Source organism: Microcaecilia unicolor, chromosome 8, assembly GCF_901765095.1.
Source record: "Microcaecilia unicolor chromosome 8, aMicUni1.1, whole genome shotgun sequence".
Taxonomy (NCBI): Eukaryota; Metazoa; Chordata; class Amphibia; order Gymnophiona; family Siphonopidae; genus Microcaecilia; species Microcaecilia unicolor.
The window spans coordinates 166863728-166878474 of NC_044038.1; the positions used below are offsets into that span (position 1 = coordinate 166863728).

The 14747-nt window shown below is 43.1% G+C and overlaps 1 protein-coding gene across 3 annotated transcripts in view; it reads right to left on the bottom strand.

The window, feature by feature from the left end:
• The window catches only part of MYOT (myotilin), an 86423-nt gene that overhangs the window by 38041 nt on the left and 33635 nt on the right, over nucleotides 1-14747 (bottom strand). Inside the window, exon 8 of one of the 3 annotated variants that reach the window (XM_030212761.1) lies at nucleotides 9992-10247. In XM_030212761.1, the coding sequence (XP_030068621.1) occupies nucleotides 9992-10247 (256 nt within the window). Of the gene's footprint in view, nucleotides 1-2357; nucleotides 2498-9991; nucleotides 10248-14747 lie in introns of those variants that run through there. The other 2 variants (XM_030212763.1, XM_030212762.1) reach the window with 2 other exon arrangements.

Here is a 14747-nt window from a genome sequence, read left to right on the forward strand (position 1 = left end):
TGCACAAAGAGGGGGAATTCAATAAATAAAAACTGGGTGTGACTTTAGGCGTACTTTATAGAATATGTGCATGTGCTGTTCTTGCACCTAAAATTTAGGTTCATTCATTTAGGCCACCTAAAACTAGGCCTAAATACCTGCGCCTAACTTAGGTGCAGGTCGAGTGTATTCCATAATAATATGCATAGTTTTCTGAAACACCCACCACCTACCCATTCCACTCCCATGGCCGCACCCCCTTCTAATTAAAGCCAATTAGTGCTGCTAATTGGTTGTTAAGTACCAATTACAGACGCTGATTGGCTTGTTAATCAAGTTGTGTGCACAAGTTGGCCATGTGGCCAAATTATCAGGCACAACTTAAGGCGCCATCTATAGAATTTAGGGGTAACGCATAAATGACACCTAATTTAAGGTAATCTACATCCAATGCATCTGCTGTTCTCGCTCATATAATCACTCATAAAAGATGAAGGACCATCAGGAAGCAATATTCTGCTTGGGATTGCATTACTTTAAATTGTCATCAGTCCATGCTGATCTTCAAAGCATTCATTTATCAATTAATTTCACACTTATTTTTCATGCCTAGTATTTACATGTACAGTTTATTGAATACTCTCATTTATGTGCCTAATTGCCTACATGCCAATATTCCACCTAAGTGTTATTCTCTAACTACACACCTATCTTTGATAATTGATGGTTTGCAGGTGGATATACATGGGGGAGGGGAGAGGGTCTGGGCAGAGCATGGGGGGACATACGGTTATAGAATTACCTTCTTAGGAGGCAGTTTTGAAACTTGCTCACATAAGAACATAAGAATAGCCATACCAAGCAGACCGATGGCTCATCTATCCCATCTTGCTTCCAGCAGTGGCCACTCTAGGTCACAAGCACCTGGCAGAATCCCAAATAGTAGCAAGATTACGGAATCCCAAAGAGTAGCAAGATTTCTTGATACCAATTCATGGGACAGAAGCAAATTCTACAGGTAGGAATATATCAGAGCCAGCCCTACCATTAAGTGGCTAGGCAACCACCTAGGGCAGCACAATCCTCAGTGTGCTGCTGGCACTGATGCAGCACAACAACAGCCACACAAATGCAAACAGAGCAGCTCAATGCCTTGAGCACAGGTATATGCTCAGGCCTGAAGAATCTCACCTCCTTTGAAACAGGAAGCACTTTTACTGAAAAAAAAATTGTATCCAATGTTAACTAAAAATTCTAAACTGGCCAATAATAAAAACATACACAATTTTTAAAAATGTACCTATAAAAATAATAAAACACAAGAATCACAAAAAATGAAATACAGTTCAAAATAAATCACTGCAATCTTACATAAATGTATTAAATCTCATACACAAATAAAAATAAATATATATAGAAATGTATATCATTCTGGCACCTCATTTCCATACTCTAAAGCACTTATTTACTCTAGCTCCATGAAAAACCCCAGAAATAACACACATGTAAAAACAAAAGAAAAAAAAACCTTGGCTATCCCAAACCAAACTACTATCAGTGACTTGGTAAAGTACCTAAAAAACACATGCTGCAGTCTTTTAAGCAATCCAGTCTTTACTATCATTACATTTTGATTAACAAAGAACTGTACTAAAGGGAATGAGAGTAACAAGAAACATTAGTGCACCGGCTGACTTTCTCTGGAAGACAGCTAGTGTTATATGCAAACAAACGAGAGATCAGCTACACTTATTCCTGCTCTGATTTGAGGAGGACAATAGAAACTCTTACGATGGGTTAATAAGCCTTCGGGGGTGGAAAAGAGGGCAAAAAGAAGCCTGACATTAGAAAGTACCGATAGGCTCCATCTCATGCTGGCTCCAAATATCTGTATTCTGGTTCTTGCCATTGACTTTTTAGTGAGTTTGAAAACACAGAAAATAGTAATAGTGACCAATGATTCACATTTCCAGCAGAAAAACTGAAGCTCAATTGTGATTTGCCTGCCGAAGGCTGAAAAATAGCTGGGGGGGGGGGGGGCTCAAGCCCGCAGTCTTTAATTCACAATGGTCACTTCCTAACTATACCCTGCCAGCATTAATTCTAATATTTCAATACAAACATAAACTCTTGCTACACTTTGAACAAAGACTTATTTTTTTCAGTTAAAAAAAAAATAAACATAAAGTTTCTTTGTTGCTGTGTCATCAGAGAGATGTCACTGGGCTGTATATCTCTTTGCCTATTGTCTCAAGCAAGCAAGCCATCCATACACCTCCTAAATCATAACCCCCCTCCCCCACCTCTGATTGCAAGTTTCAAAGCAAAATACTACTACTAATAATGATAATCTGAAAAACACTCTTCTCATGATTTACCTCTGATCTCGGTTCTCTTCTTCACCCCAGTACTGTAAGCAGCAGCCTTACCTTATGGCTGGTGACACCTGAGCTACAAGCCGTGCATGGGGAATGAATAGCCATTCAAAGATTGTAATCCGAGCAGCAGCTCTCTTTAGTATTATAAGACCACTGACTTTTATCTTCTGCCAGTGAATGACATCCAGTGTGGGCACTGGTCCACCTACCAAGGTGAGCATGTCAAAATAAAAGTCCCCAGGCCAAGTGCTAAGAGCTCTATGGAAGCTTTACTGCTCATATCACACTGCCTTTATCAGACCACAACTTTAGCACACCCTAGATCGGAACTCTATTGAAGCTTTTTCAAAAATTAATTTGCACCGACAGCATGGGTATAATTGAAAACAAATTAACAGAATACACATTGCATAGCTTATTTTGCAAGCTGCTTAAGGAATGCAGCTTGTTACATTGATCTTCAGAAGGATTAAATCTCATATTCTAATATAAGAACAGACCTTTTTAAATAATACATTCTGTTGTCTGTTTTACTCATAGGGGTTAATATTACCTGAGCTATTTTTTTTCTATAAACATGAGATACATTTGTGTGACTGCCCTACCTAATTGAATATGATTACTACTATCTTAACTATGGTCACTAAATTTAATCATGTAAATCAGGTGTTTGAATGAGAGTCGATGAAAGTTGCTTATTCTGGGTGTCAATGCAACAGTCATAAAAAAAAGAACAACTTTCATTTGCCAATAAACAATGTTAGTCAAGTAGAAGTTGAAAGGATTTACCTAACGCAATGATCAGTTGAGTGAACATTGAGTAGAGAGATCTGAAAGACAATTCATTCATTTCTAAGTTTCAGGGTCTGCTGACTTTGAACATCAAACTGAAACCGAAGAACAAAGCCAAAGTCCATAGGAGCAAAGGCTAAATAGCAACAAGAAAAAGACAGGGCACCAGAGAATGAAAGCATTGTTCTAAAGCGAAATGCGGTTTTGTTTATGCCTTGATAATGTTGTATGAGTACTAGGCCTAGGGATGAAAAATGCCAGATAAAAGTGGATGTCTGGGTTTAACATCCATTGAACGTATATAACCAAATCAAAAAGAGGCAAGGAAAAAAGCTTCTGTTCTTGAAAGACAAGTACCCTTGTAAAGAAATATCAATGATCAAAGAAAGTGATAAAAGCATGCCACCACTGTTACCATCATCAGCTGTTACCAAATTATCATCTCTTAACCATCACTATGGCCTCCAAAACCATTGCCAAAAATGCCTATGTCCAAAAGAGAAACTCTTAAATTACTTTCATAAAAAGTGTCCATTTAGATTAATTTCAAAAAGTGCTGTGATAAAGTCCTCATCAACTGTTATTAAGTCTGCAGTAGATTTAACAACAGTCCCACAATAAATTAATTTACAAACCAAATTTTCACCTTCCCTTGTTACTTAGGCTCCCAAGGCCGCAGTGTTAAACTCCCCACATGGCCACAGTTTTACCATAGGCTTCTTCAAGGAAGGTTTAAACATGGAGCTGTTCCCTTCTCAGCAGCAGATTTGATCCAAAAAAGGGTACCTTAACTCAGTGTTTTTCAACCACTGTGCCATGGCACATTGGTGTGCCGCGGCTGGTCCACAGGTATGCCGTGGGAGTTCAGGGTCATTAATTAGTAGGACCAGCTTAATTTGTGCTGGAATGGAGTGCACCTTTTAAAAGTTTCCTTCTCTATAGCGGTCAGTGCCAGCGAGCAGCGATTCATACAGCCTGCTTGCGCCAACTTCGGAGCCTTCTCTCTGATGTAACTTCCTGCTTCCACATAAGTAGGAAGTTACATCAGAGAGAAGGTTCCAGGATTGGCACGAACAACCTGTATGAATCGCTGCTTGCTGCTGCCGACCTCTGGAGACAAGAAAACCTTTAAAAGGTAGATGGGGGGGGGGGGGGGGGGGAAGGAATGGTCAGAGACAAGGGAAAATGCCTGGTTGCTGGCTGGAGAGGAAACAGGAGGGAAAGATACTGGACTATTTGTGAGGATGGAGGGAAGGGTGGAAGAGAAGGTAAATGCTGGACTATTTAATTGAGGGAGAAGGTAAAATGCTGGACCATATGTGTGGGGGTAGAAGGTAAAATGCTGGACCATTTGAGAAGGTGTGCCTTGACCATTTTAGCGCCATGTAAATGTGCCGTGAGACAAAAAAGGTTGAAAATCTCTGCCCTAACTGATAGCAGGTACTAACTTCGCTGTTCAACAGCTAATGTAGAAAGAGTTAGGTAATGACTGGGGACTTGTCTTATGGTTTACGCAGAGGTTGTCACTGTGTGCCAATTATTAATGCGGCAAACAATACAAAGCAATTAAAATACAATTCTGTAAGAGGGCATCTCCATTTACACAATAGACGAGCACATAAATGTACAGCAGAACAGATCGGCAGCCTAACGGTGGGTTAAGAACCTGGGGAACTGGGTTCAATTCCCACTGCAGCTCCTTGTGACTCTGGGCAAGTCACTTAATCCTCCATTGCCCCAGGTACAAACACTTAGATTATATGCAGAGAAAGCACCTGCATGTAATAAATGCAAACTGCTTTGGTTGTACCACAGAAAGGTGGTCTGTCAAATCTACGATCCTTACAGAATACTATCCCCATTGCAAGTAGGTGTACGTTTACACCTGTGGCAGAAAAATTGGCATGAACATTTACAAAATACGGTATGTTACACATACTCTTGTTGCATTTAGACCCCAGCAGGTCTATGACTGGCAGCACCTAAAGTTTAGGTACTGATGCTGGGTTACACTAGTATTCTATAGAATAGGATCTCACTGTGCAGCATCAGGCTGCCGAGAAGGAGGCATCATTTGCAGTGTTACCCCCTTAATGCCACCTCAAGAGTTGTAGCTAACTGCATCATCATGGGCCAGACTGTTAACTGACAGTAGTGGTGCTTTCTGTTCCTTAACAGCACAGCAGCCCTCCCCCAAAATGCTGGGAACACCCTCAGCAGTTACTGCATCTGAATAAATGCAAGTTTTTCTGCTGTATCTTTCCATGCGATTACAGTCTGAGCAGGAGTTCTGCTTCTTTTAACATGAAGACTACAGAAGAATTATTTTGTTTTGAAATACAATTTTTTTGTTGAAGTAAAAAGCCACCAAGAAGTTCAAATCCCAAATGGGGAATGTCCAGTCTCACCGAAGACAACATCTCATGTTTCATATTGATTATCGTACAGCTATTTAATCTCACAACACAGCAGCTCAGCTCCAGTTGTTAAAGGCATTCTTAAAGCTAGTAGGACAACATTCCAAAATGAATTAGATCCTAGAAACAATGAAACTATTGAATAGAACATTTTAACCAGTCAGAGTGGCTGATTTCCTTTGGTTAGGTGATCTTCTCCGACATATTTTTTTAGCCTCAGAGTCACCTTTTAGCAGGCCAAAACAGACACCCATTTTCTTACCTTACCTCCAGATTCTATAAATGGCAACTGAAGTTGAGCGTGCAAATCTGCATGCATAGCCAATTTGCGTGCACAACTTAATTGTTAACAAATTAATCCATGTCAATAATTGGCTGCTAACAAGCAATTATTGGCACTAATTAGGATATATCTGTGAAGGCTTCCATTGACCGGGTCCCGCCCTCGCTTTCATCATTTCCTGTCTGGTGGGACCTGGCTGATGGAAGCATGCAGGGCCAGTGCAGGCAGCAATAATTGTATCACTGCAGGCGCTGGGGACACCTGTAAGGTACACCAGGGAGGGACGGGGTTCAGCGATGGGTGGGCAGATGCTAGGATGCCGCGGAGGAGGAGAGATGTTGATGTGAGGTAGGTGAAAAAGTCTATAATTTTTACAATACCTTGGGGGGGGGGGGGGGGGGGCTGTAGAATGCCGTGCCGTGCAAGGGTTCATCTAAGTTAGCTCTGGGCCCATCCAAAATAATGGATCTGGCTATGCCACTGGTTTCAGCAGACTTGTTGCCTGCCTCAGGGGTCACAGGACTTGGTTGAGTCACTGTTCTGTGTATGGTACCTTAAGTAATGTTTGCGTAAGTGTATAGACAACAAATGGATACTGCCAGGGAGGGCAGTTCCGTCAAAGAGTAGCGAGGTTCAAAGGCAATGCCATCATCAGACCTTTTTGGATTTTTCAGCACCATTTATAAAATTCCTCCCTAAATGTAAGTACCATTTGCAAGCCAAGATTGCAGAATACTAACTTTCCTGCACGTGAATGTTGCATTCACTTGCGTAAGTGCTAGGACCATGCTCAGTGATAATTCTATTCTATGAGGGTGCAAGTCATGCAACATGTAAATGCCAGGAGGCACATGGGTGGGGCGAGGATGTGTCAAACATTTAGGTGCCCACCTTTAGACCTGCTATTGACATGGTAGAAGTGGGCACATCTAAACGCAAGTAATAAATGCCAACTTACGCCAACATTCTATAATGGAACCTGGGTGCCCAGATGCTGTTATAGAATTCACACTCGGTGCACTGCAACTTGGCATCTACATTTTGGCCCACTTTATGAAATTGCCCCTAAGCCCTCAGATTCTATATATGGCACTCAAAATTGCACATGCAAATTTGAGTGAGTGCACAATTTTAATTAAGTAATGAGCCAATTAGCACTAATGATCGGGTGCAGACAATCAACTATTGGTGCTAATTGGCAACAGTTTGGATGTACCTGCGCATCTTGCTAAATGCAATTCTATAATGTTGCGTGCGTAAACCTTTTAGCGTGCAACTGAAAAGGGCATGGGTCAGGTGCATTCACTAAAGATATGCAGTGTATTATAGAATTTGGGGAATCTGCGCCTAATTTACACACGATGATTTACACCAGGTAAATCCTCGCGCCCAAAGTTGGGTGCAGATCCTGGCACTCCATGCTTGGAGCCAGGGCCATCCCAAGGCAAGATGCCACCAGAGGCAGAGCTAAGATGCCGTCCCCCAGGACGAGATGCTGCCCCTTGGCTTAGATGCTGCCCCCTTCCTACCTGCTGCTGGCACCTGGCATCTCCCCTTTGCGGCATTGCCCGGCAGTGGCAGTGATTCCCATACGCTGCCATGCTGCTGGCACCTACATCTTCCCCTTACTGCGGCTGCCTGAGCCTCTGATGAAACAGGAAGTTACATCAGGGAGGCGGCCTCAGTAAAGGGAAGAGGCAGGTGCCAGCGGCAGGGCAGCATATGGAAATTGCTGCCGCGTACTGCTGGGGAGATGCCACTCCTGAGAGTGCTGCCTGAGGCCCCGGCCTGGAATACCGTTTATAGAATAGAGCTCAGCGCACATTTTTTTAGCACCCAAATTTGAGCATCATTTACTAGATCTAGTCCAGGATGTATAAGTCAGTCACATAAGTGGATTTTCAGCTGCATAAAAGTAGCTGTTTACTTCTATAACAAAGACAAGCATGACTGTGTAAAAAAGAGGAATTTTTTTTTTGGGGGGGGGGAGGAGGAAGTATTTTGGAAATGTTTTGCATTCCATGTATGCAAGCACCTTACTTTTCAAAAGATATATATGCAGATGGCAGGTCACTAATGAACTTTACATTCCTGCTGAGCATCACCTTTCTATGTGACAGCCCAGATTTCAAGTTCACTTTCAGCAGGTATCTTGTATTTTTATTTGAAAACCAGCTAGGTTTGTGCAGGTTTAAAAATACATGCAGTTACTGTAGGTGCTCCTTTGAAAATTTAGAAAAACTGTACAAATTACTCAAGTTAGGTATTTGTTTTTATTCTCTGGACCCATGCATCTTTTAGTCACTATTCTGTAATAATGTTTGCGTAAGTTTTGGATCTGTGTGTAAAAGAGGGGGTGTGGCCATGGCGGGGGGGGGGGGCATGTGTGGGTCAGGGATGTTCTAGAATTTGCATGCAGTGTTACAGAATTAGGGAGATCCATACCTAATTTAGGTGTGAGAATTTACACCATGTTTCATTTTATGTAAACCCTCGCACCCATAACTGGGTGCAGATCCTGGCGGCAAATGGCATTTAATAAATGTTGCCTAACTTGGAGAATTTTGCCTAAATTTAGTCCTAAATCCCTCTTACTAAGTTCTAAGAGACAAGCTCGTAACTGGTCACTAACTAACTCGTCCTCTCTACGATTCTCTAATGTGTCTGTAACACATGATTCTTATTTGACCATAACACCATTTTGTATTTGTTTCTCTACCGGAGACGGTGAACACCTTCACGGTACTATGTAAGCCACATTGAACCTGCAAATAGGTGGGAAAATGTGGGATACAAAATGTAACAAACAAAAACAGCACAAAAAAAATGACTTGAGCAAAGTTGCTTTAAAAAACAAACAAAACAGAAAACATCTCATCCAGCATTTATGCCCGGATTCTATATAAGTCACTGACATTTGGGTGTCTAGCTTTGGGCATGAATCCCAGTTCTGCACGCAAGCTAATTAAAGAGCGGATAATCCTCAATAATTAGTATTAAATGTCACTCATTTGGGTTTATGTGTGGATCTGCTCTGCACCCTCTTCTATAAAATGAGGGCCTAAATTTTATAGCCAGTGGCGTAGCTACGTGGGCCCCTGTAGATTTGGCGGTGGGAGGGGGGGCAGCGGGGGGGGGGGGCTAAAATGTGCCCCCTCACCTCGGGCTCTTGACCCCCCTCCCGCAGAAGTCTGGCTACTCCCCTGTATAACATACAGGTCAAAAGGGGACGTGACCATAGGAGGGGCATGGGCAGGTCAGGGGGGTTCTCAGAAATTAGTACAATGTTGTAGAAGAATGGAGTCATTTATACACTCAACTGTCATTAATTGTGCACCAGCATTTACACTAAGTTTCAGCAGGTGTAAGTGCCGTTCCCAAAGTTAGGCGTGAGATCTGTTCTGTGCTAGTATTCTATAAAGACGCTCCACACAGAGTGCCCTATGCAGAATACCAGTTTAGTGTGGATCTTGCCAGTGCTTAACTTTGAGCAGCATTGAGACAGACATGGAATGTTGCTACTCTGACATTCTGCATGGAATCTTGTCAGAATAAAACTGTCTTGAATGTATTTAAGTTTTGTACTAGAGATAAATTCAGTAAGTACTTTCACAGTTAGTGGACATATATCTTGTCTAGTGAAGATGTGAACCAATTTAACAGTTAATCAGCTCTCCTAAAACTATTATGCAAGGTTTCTGTGGAAACCGTTCCAGCAGATCTGACAAATACTTCTGGAATTCAACTCCTAGGGAGGCTTAGTACCCTGTCAGACTACCACTCTACCTGATGTTTTTCACTGATTTAGTGTAATCCCCATGAAAGGACTACAATTAACACACCCTTAATCACATCTCACCTCTTCTAAGGATACTGATTATTTCTGTTATTCAGCCAGGTTGCTGTTACTCTTTTTAAAATATATCATTTTACAGATGGCATACTGAACCACATGGGGCAAGGGAAAACAACTGAAAATAGGAGAATCCACTGAACTTTCTTGGTTCAAAGTATCTACCATGAATTCCTGGAGCCTTTTGATATGAGTTTATAGTTTTTTTTCTTGGTCAAAACTAAGTTATGCTTTAAACTAGAACTCATGGAAAGATATGTAGTTGGCACCAAAGTTGGGATGGTCTTACCAGTCAGATGAGGGTGTGGGCTCCAGTGAATTTTCATAGACACCTCCAAAATCTTCAAGGGTTTTATACTTATCATCTTCCCTGCCAGGACTCAAAAACCCAGCTAGATTGTCCAGTTCTGGAAGCCACTGTAAATTGCTTGATGAGGATTTAGATGCCATGTATGTTTCCTGGTTAATGCTTTGACTTTTGTTGGGGAAAAGCTTGCTTTTGGTGGTTTCATGAGAAAACGGCAACTCTTCCAACATTTTGGAATCTGAAAAGCAAAACTGCAGGTCACTATATAACTACTAAGACTGAGACAAATACATAACTTTTCAAATTGATGTTGAAATACAGAAAGACAAATATTTGATATCTTGTTGTACTGCACTACACAACACTTTGGGACCGTTTAAACTAAAGAGCAATAATATTTTGCATTTACCACGTTAACAGTAAAAATTAATTTATGGTACGTGAACAAGCTGTGCAGTAATTGTTGAGGGAGTGCTCAGCATGTTCTCTGCATTTACCCTCCCCTCCCCGCAGTGAAAGTTAAGCGCCAAAATTTGGGCACACTGGGTTTAAAAAAGGTTTGGACAAATTCCTGGAGGAAAAGTCCATAGTTTGCTATTAAGACAGACATGGGAAACAACTGCATGCCTTGGGATTTGTAGTATGGAATGTTGCTACTCTTTGAGATTCTGCATGGAATCTTGTCACTCTTTAGGATTCCAGAATCTTGCTAATCTTTGGGGTTCTACATAGAATGTTGCCACGATATGGGTTTGGCCACTGTTTAGAAAACAAGATACTGGGCTACTCATTAGTCTGACCCAGTATGGCTACTCTTATGTTCTTATGTACGCGCAAGTTAATAGCTAATGAGCCATTAACAATCAATAATTGGGTGCCAACAACCAATTATTGATGTTAATTGGCTGCAATTAGAATTTGCACATGCATCTGGCTGTGCGCTATACTGTAATGCAGGGCGTCTAACTCTTATAGCACACATCCCAAAAGGGGGTGTAGTTATAGGAGGGGCATGGGCATGTCAGGGCGTTCCAAACATTTGTGTGCATTCATATAGAATAATGGCTTAGCACATCCAACTTGGGTGTCAGCGTTTACACCAGATCTCAGCAAGCATAAGTCTGGAACCAAAAGCCAGGTGTAAAATCCATGCTTGGGTGCTATTCTATTAAGGGCATGCACCCCTTATAGAATAGTGCTTATTTATATATTTACTAGGAAAAAATGCCCGTTTCTGAGCGGAATGAAATGGGCGCTAGCAAGGGGCCCCCTCCCTCCGTCCCTCGAAGCTACTTGCCTTGTTCGCTGTGGGCCGTTTCGGCCCTCAAGTGTCAATAGCTCCGCCCTCGACGTCATGACGTTTTGACGCGAGGGCGGTGCAGACACTCCAGGGCACACCGGATATCTCGGGCGCCTCAACTTCCATGGAGGCTTCAGAACGTTGGGGTTGCCTTTTATATATATAGATTAGGATTTATTTACTGCTGTTTTGAAGGAGTTCACTCAAGAAAGCATACAGCAAGAATAAGTCAAACATAAGCAATAGACAATTACAGCAGTAAAAATATTCAAGCAACAATACAAAGTATGGCGTGTATACTACATTACAATGTCAACATAATACACAATAAAATATTTTAATAGACAGCACATGGTGTAAGAAAAGATGGAATATAAAGGAGTCCTTTTACTAAGTTGGGGGAGAAAGGGCCCTTTGGAAGCAGCGGGGGCCATTTTTCCCATGCGCCAGGGCCCTTTTTACCGCAGAGGGTAAAAAGCCCCCTCCCGAAAATGGCCATTTGGCAAGCTAACTTTTAATACATGGCTATGTGGCGGGGAGCGATGCCCGATTACAGCTGGGTTAGCACTACACTATAAAAAAATATTTTTTTTCTGGTGCACCGGAAATGATGCGCGCTCGAACCAGCTGCGTTGGGCCGATGGTAGTCCTGAGTTAGCGTGTGTTAAGTCTGCATTGGACATACCGACACTTTGTACAAGGGCCCCATAGATAGATAAAATAGAGTAACAGAAGAAAATAAGGGACTAATTTAAAGAAAGTTGCAAATGAAGTCAGAAAGGTGCTTGAACATTATCTTAGCTATGGTAGGATAAACATGGCCTACTCCTGTATGATATAGTATAGTATAGCTTAGGGTCAATCTTTTCTGGCACCCAATTTTGAGCGTCATTTATAGAATCCAGCCCTTAGAGCACAGAAATATTCTTTACCATGTGTTAAGGTTATTTGCGATTAGCATGGATGCACTTAAAGCTTCCATTTTGAGGAGACACGTGGAGGGGCATAATCGAACGGGGCGCACAGGTTTTCCTGAAGACGTCCTCACAGGACGTCCCGGTGAAGGGTGGGGAAACCCGTATTATCAAATCAAGATGGGTGGCCATCTTTCGTTTCGATAATACGGTCGGGGACGGCCAAATCTCAACATTTAGGTGGAGTTTAGAGATGGTCGTCCCCGGTTTTTGGCGATAATGGAAACCAAGGATGCCCATCTCAGATATGACCAAATCCAAGCCCTTTGGTCATGGGAGGAGCCAGCATTCGTAGTGCACTGGTCCCCCTGACATGCAAGGACACCAACCGGGCACCCTAGGGGATGGACTTCAGAAATTGCTCCCAGGTAAATATCTCCCCTACCTTGGGTGCTGAGCCCCCCAAAACCCACTCACCACAACTGTACTATACTACCATAGCCCTAAGGGGTGAAGGGGGGCACCTACATGTGGGTACAGTGGGTTTCTGGTGGGTTTTGAAGGGCTCACATTTATCACCACAAGTGTAACAGGTGGGGGGGGGGGGGAATGGGCCTGGGTCCGCCTGCCTGAAGTGCACTGCACCCACTAAAACTGCTCCAGGGACCTGCATACTGCTGTCAGGGAGCTGGGTATGACATTTGAGGCTGGCATAGAGGCTGGCAAAAAACATTTTTAAAGTTTTTTTTTATGGTGGGAGGGGGTTAGTGACCACTGGGGGAGTAAGGGAATGTCATTCCCGATTCCCTCCGGTGTTCATCTGATCAGTTCGGGCACCTTTTTGAGGCTTGGTCGCAAGAAAAATGGACCAAGTAAAGTCGCCCAAGTGCTCGTCAGAGACGCCCTTCTTTTTTCCATTATCGGCCAAGGATGCCCATGTGTTAAGCATGCCCCAGTCCCGCCTTCGCTATGCTTCCGACACGCCCCTGGGAACTTTGGTCGTCCCCACGACGGAAAGCAGTTAAGGAGGCCCAAAATCGGCTTTCGGTTATGCCAATTTGGTCCACCCTGGGAGAAGGACGCCCATCTCCTGATTTGTGTCGAAAGATGGGCGCCCTTCTCTTTCAAAAATAAGCCTAAAAGTGCACTCAAACTGCACAAGTGACAGCGTCTGGAAAGTACCATGCACTAACTGCCATGTCCACGTGCAATTCACGCCCATTCTCCACCCATAACCTGCCCAGTTCCTGCCCCTAACACGGCATATACTTAACGCACAAATGAGTCTGTGCTGTCATGCCAGTGCATTTGGTAAACAGCCCTTTGATTGTGTTTACTGCATTATTTTTCTGAACGGCTCAACTCACTTCCTGAATCCTATACAACATTCTATGGGGTCCTTTTAATAAGCTGCGCTAAAAAGTAGCCAGCGTTACCCCAGCAAGGGGCTTTCTTGAGCGCTGAGGCAGTGAAATGGCCCCATTTTCCATATTAATGGCCATGAACTAATTTCTTCATTAGCGCTTGGCCATTAACGCCTGAGTACTTACTGACAACCTATCTTCTAGGCGGTAAGGGCTAATCACATGGTAATCGGTTAGCGCACAGCGATATAGCTGCACTAACTGATTAACATAGTACATGCCTACTCTCTGCCCCCAGACACACCCAAGCACTAAAAAATAAAATCTGTATTTTACGTGGAGGGGCATAATCGAACGAAAACGTCTATCTCCACGGGTGTTTATCTCCAAGAACAGGTCCGTGAAGGGGCGGACCGAACCGTATTTTCGCAAAAAATAGACGTCCATGTTTTATTCGACAATTTGTGAGCTGGGCGTTTTTGTTTTTCAGCGATAATGGAAAATGAAAGCGCCCAGCTCAAAAACGAATAAATCCAAGGCATTTGTTCGTGGGAGGGGCCAGGATTCGTAGTGCACTGGTCCCCCTCACATGTCAGGACACCAACCGGGCACCCTAGGGGGCACTTTTATAAAAACAAAAAAAAAGGTAAAAGAGCTCCCAGGTGCATAGCACCCTTCCCTTGTGTGTTGAGCCCCCCAAATCCCCCTCAAAACCCACTGCCCAAAAGTCTACACCATTATTATAGCCCTAAGGGGTGAAGGGGGGCACCTACATGTGGGTACAGTGAGTTTGGGGGGGGGGGGGTTGGACGACTAATAAGCATTAAGCAGCACAATTGTAACAGGTAGGGGGGGATGGGCCTGGGTCCACCTGCCTGAAGTCCACTGCACCCCCTAACAACTGCTCCAGGGACCTGCATACTGCTGCCAGGGAGGTGGGTATAACATTTGATGGTGAAAATAAAAAGTTGTGAAACATCATTTTTTTGTGGTGGGAGGGGGTTAGTGACCACTGGGGGAGTCAGGGGAGGTCATCCCCGATTCCCTCCGATGGTCATCTGGTCATTTAGAGCACTTTTTTGGGACCTGTTTGTGTGAAAAAAGGGTCCAACAAAAGTGTCCTAAATGTTCGCTAAAAACGCCTTTATTTTTTCGATTAT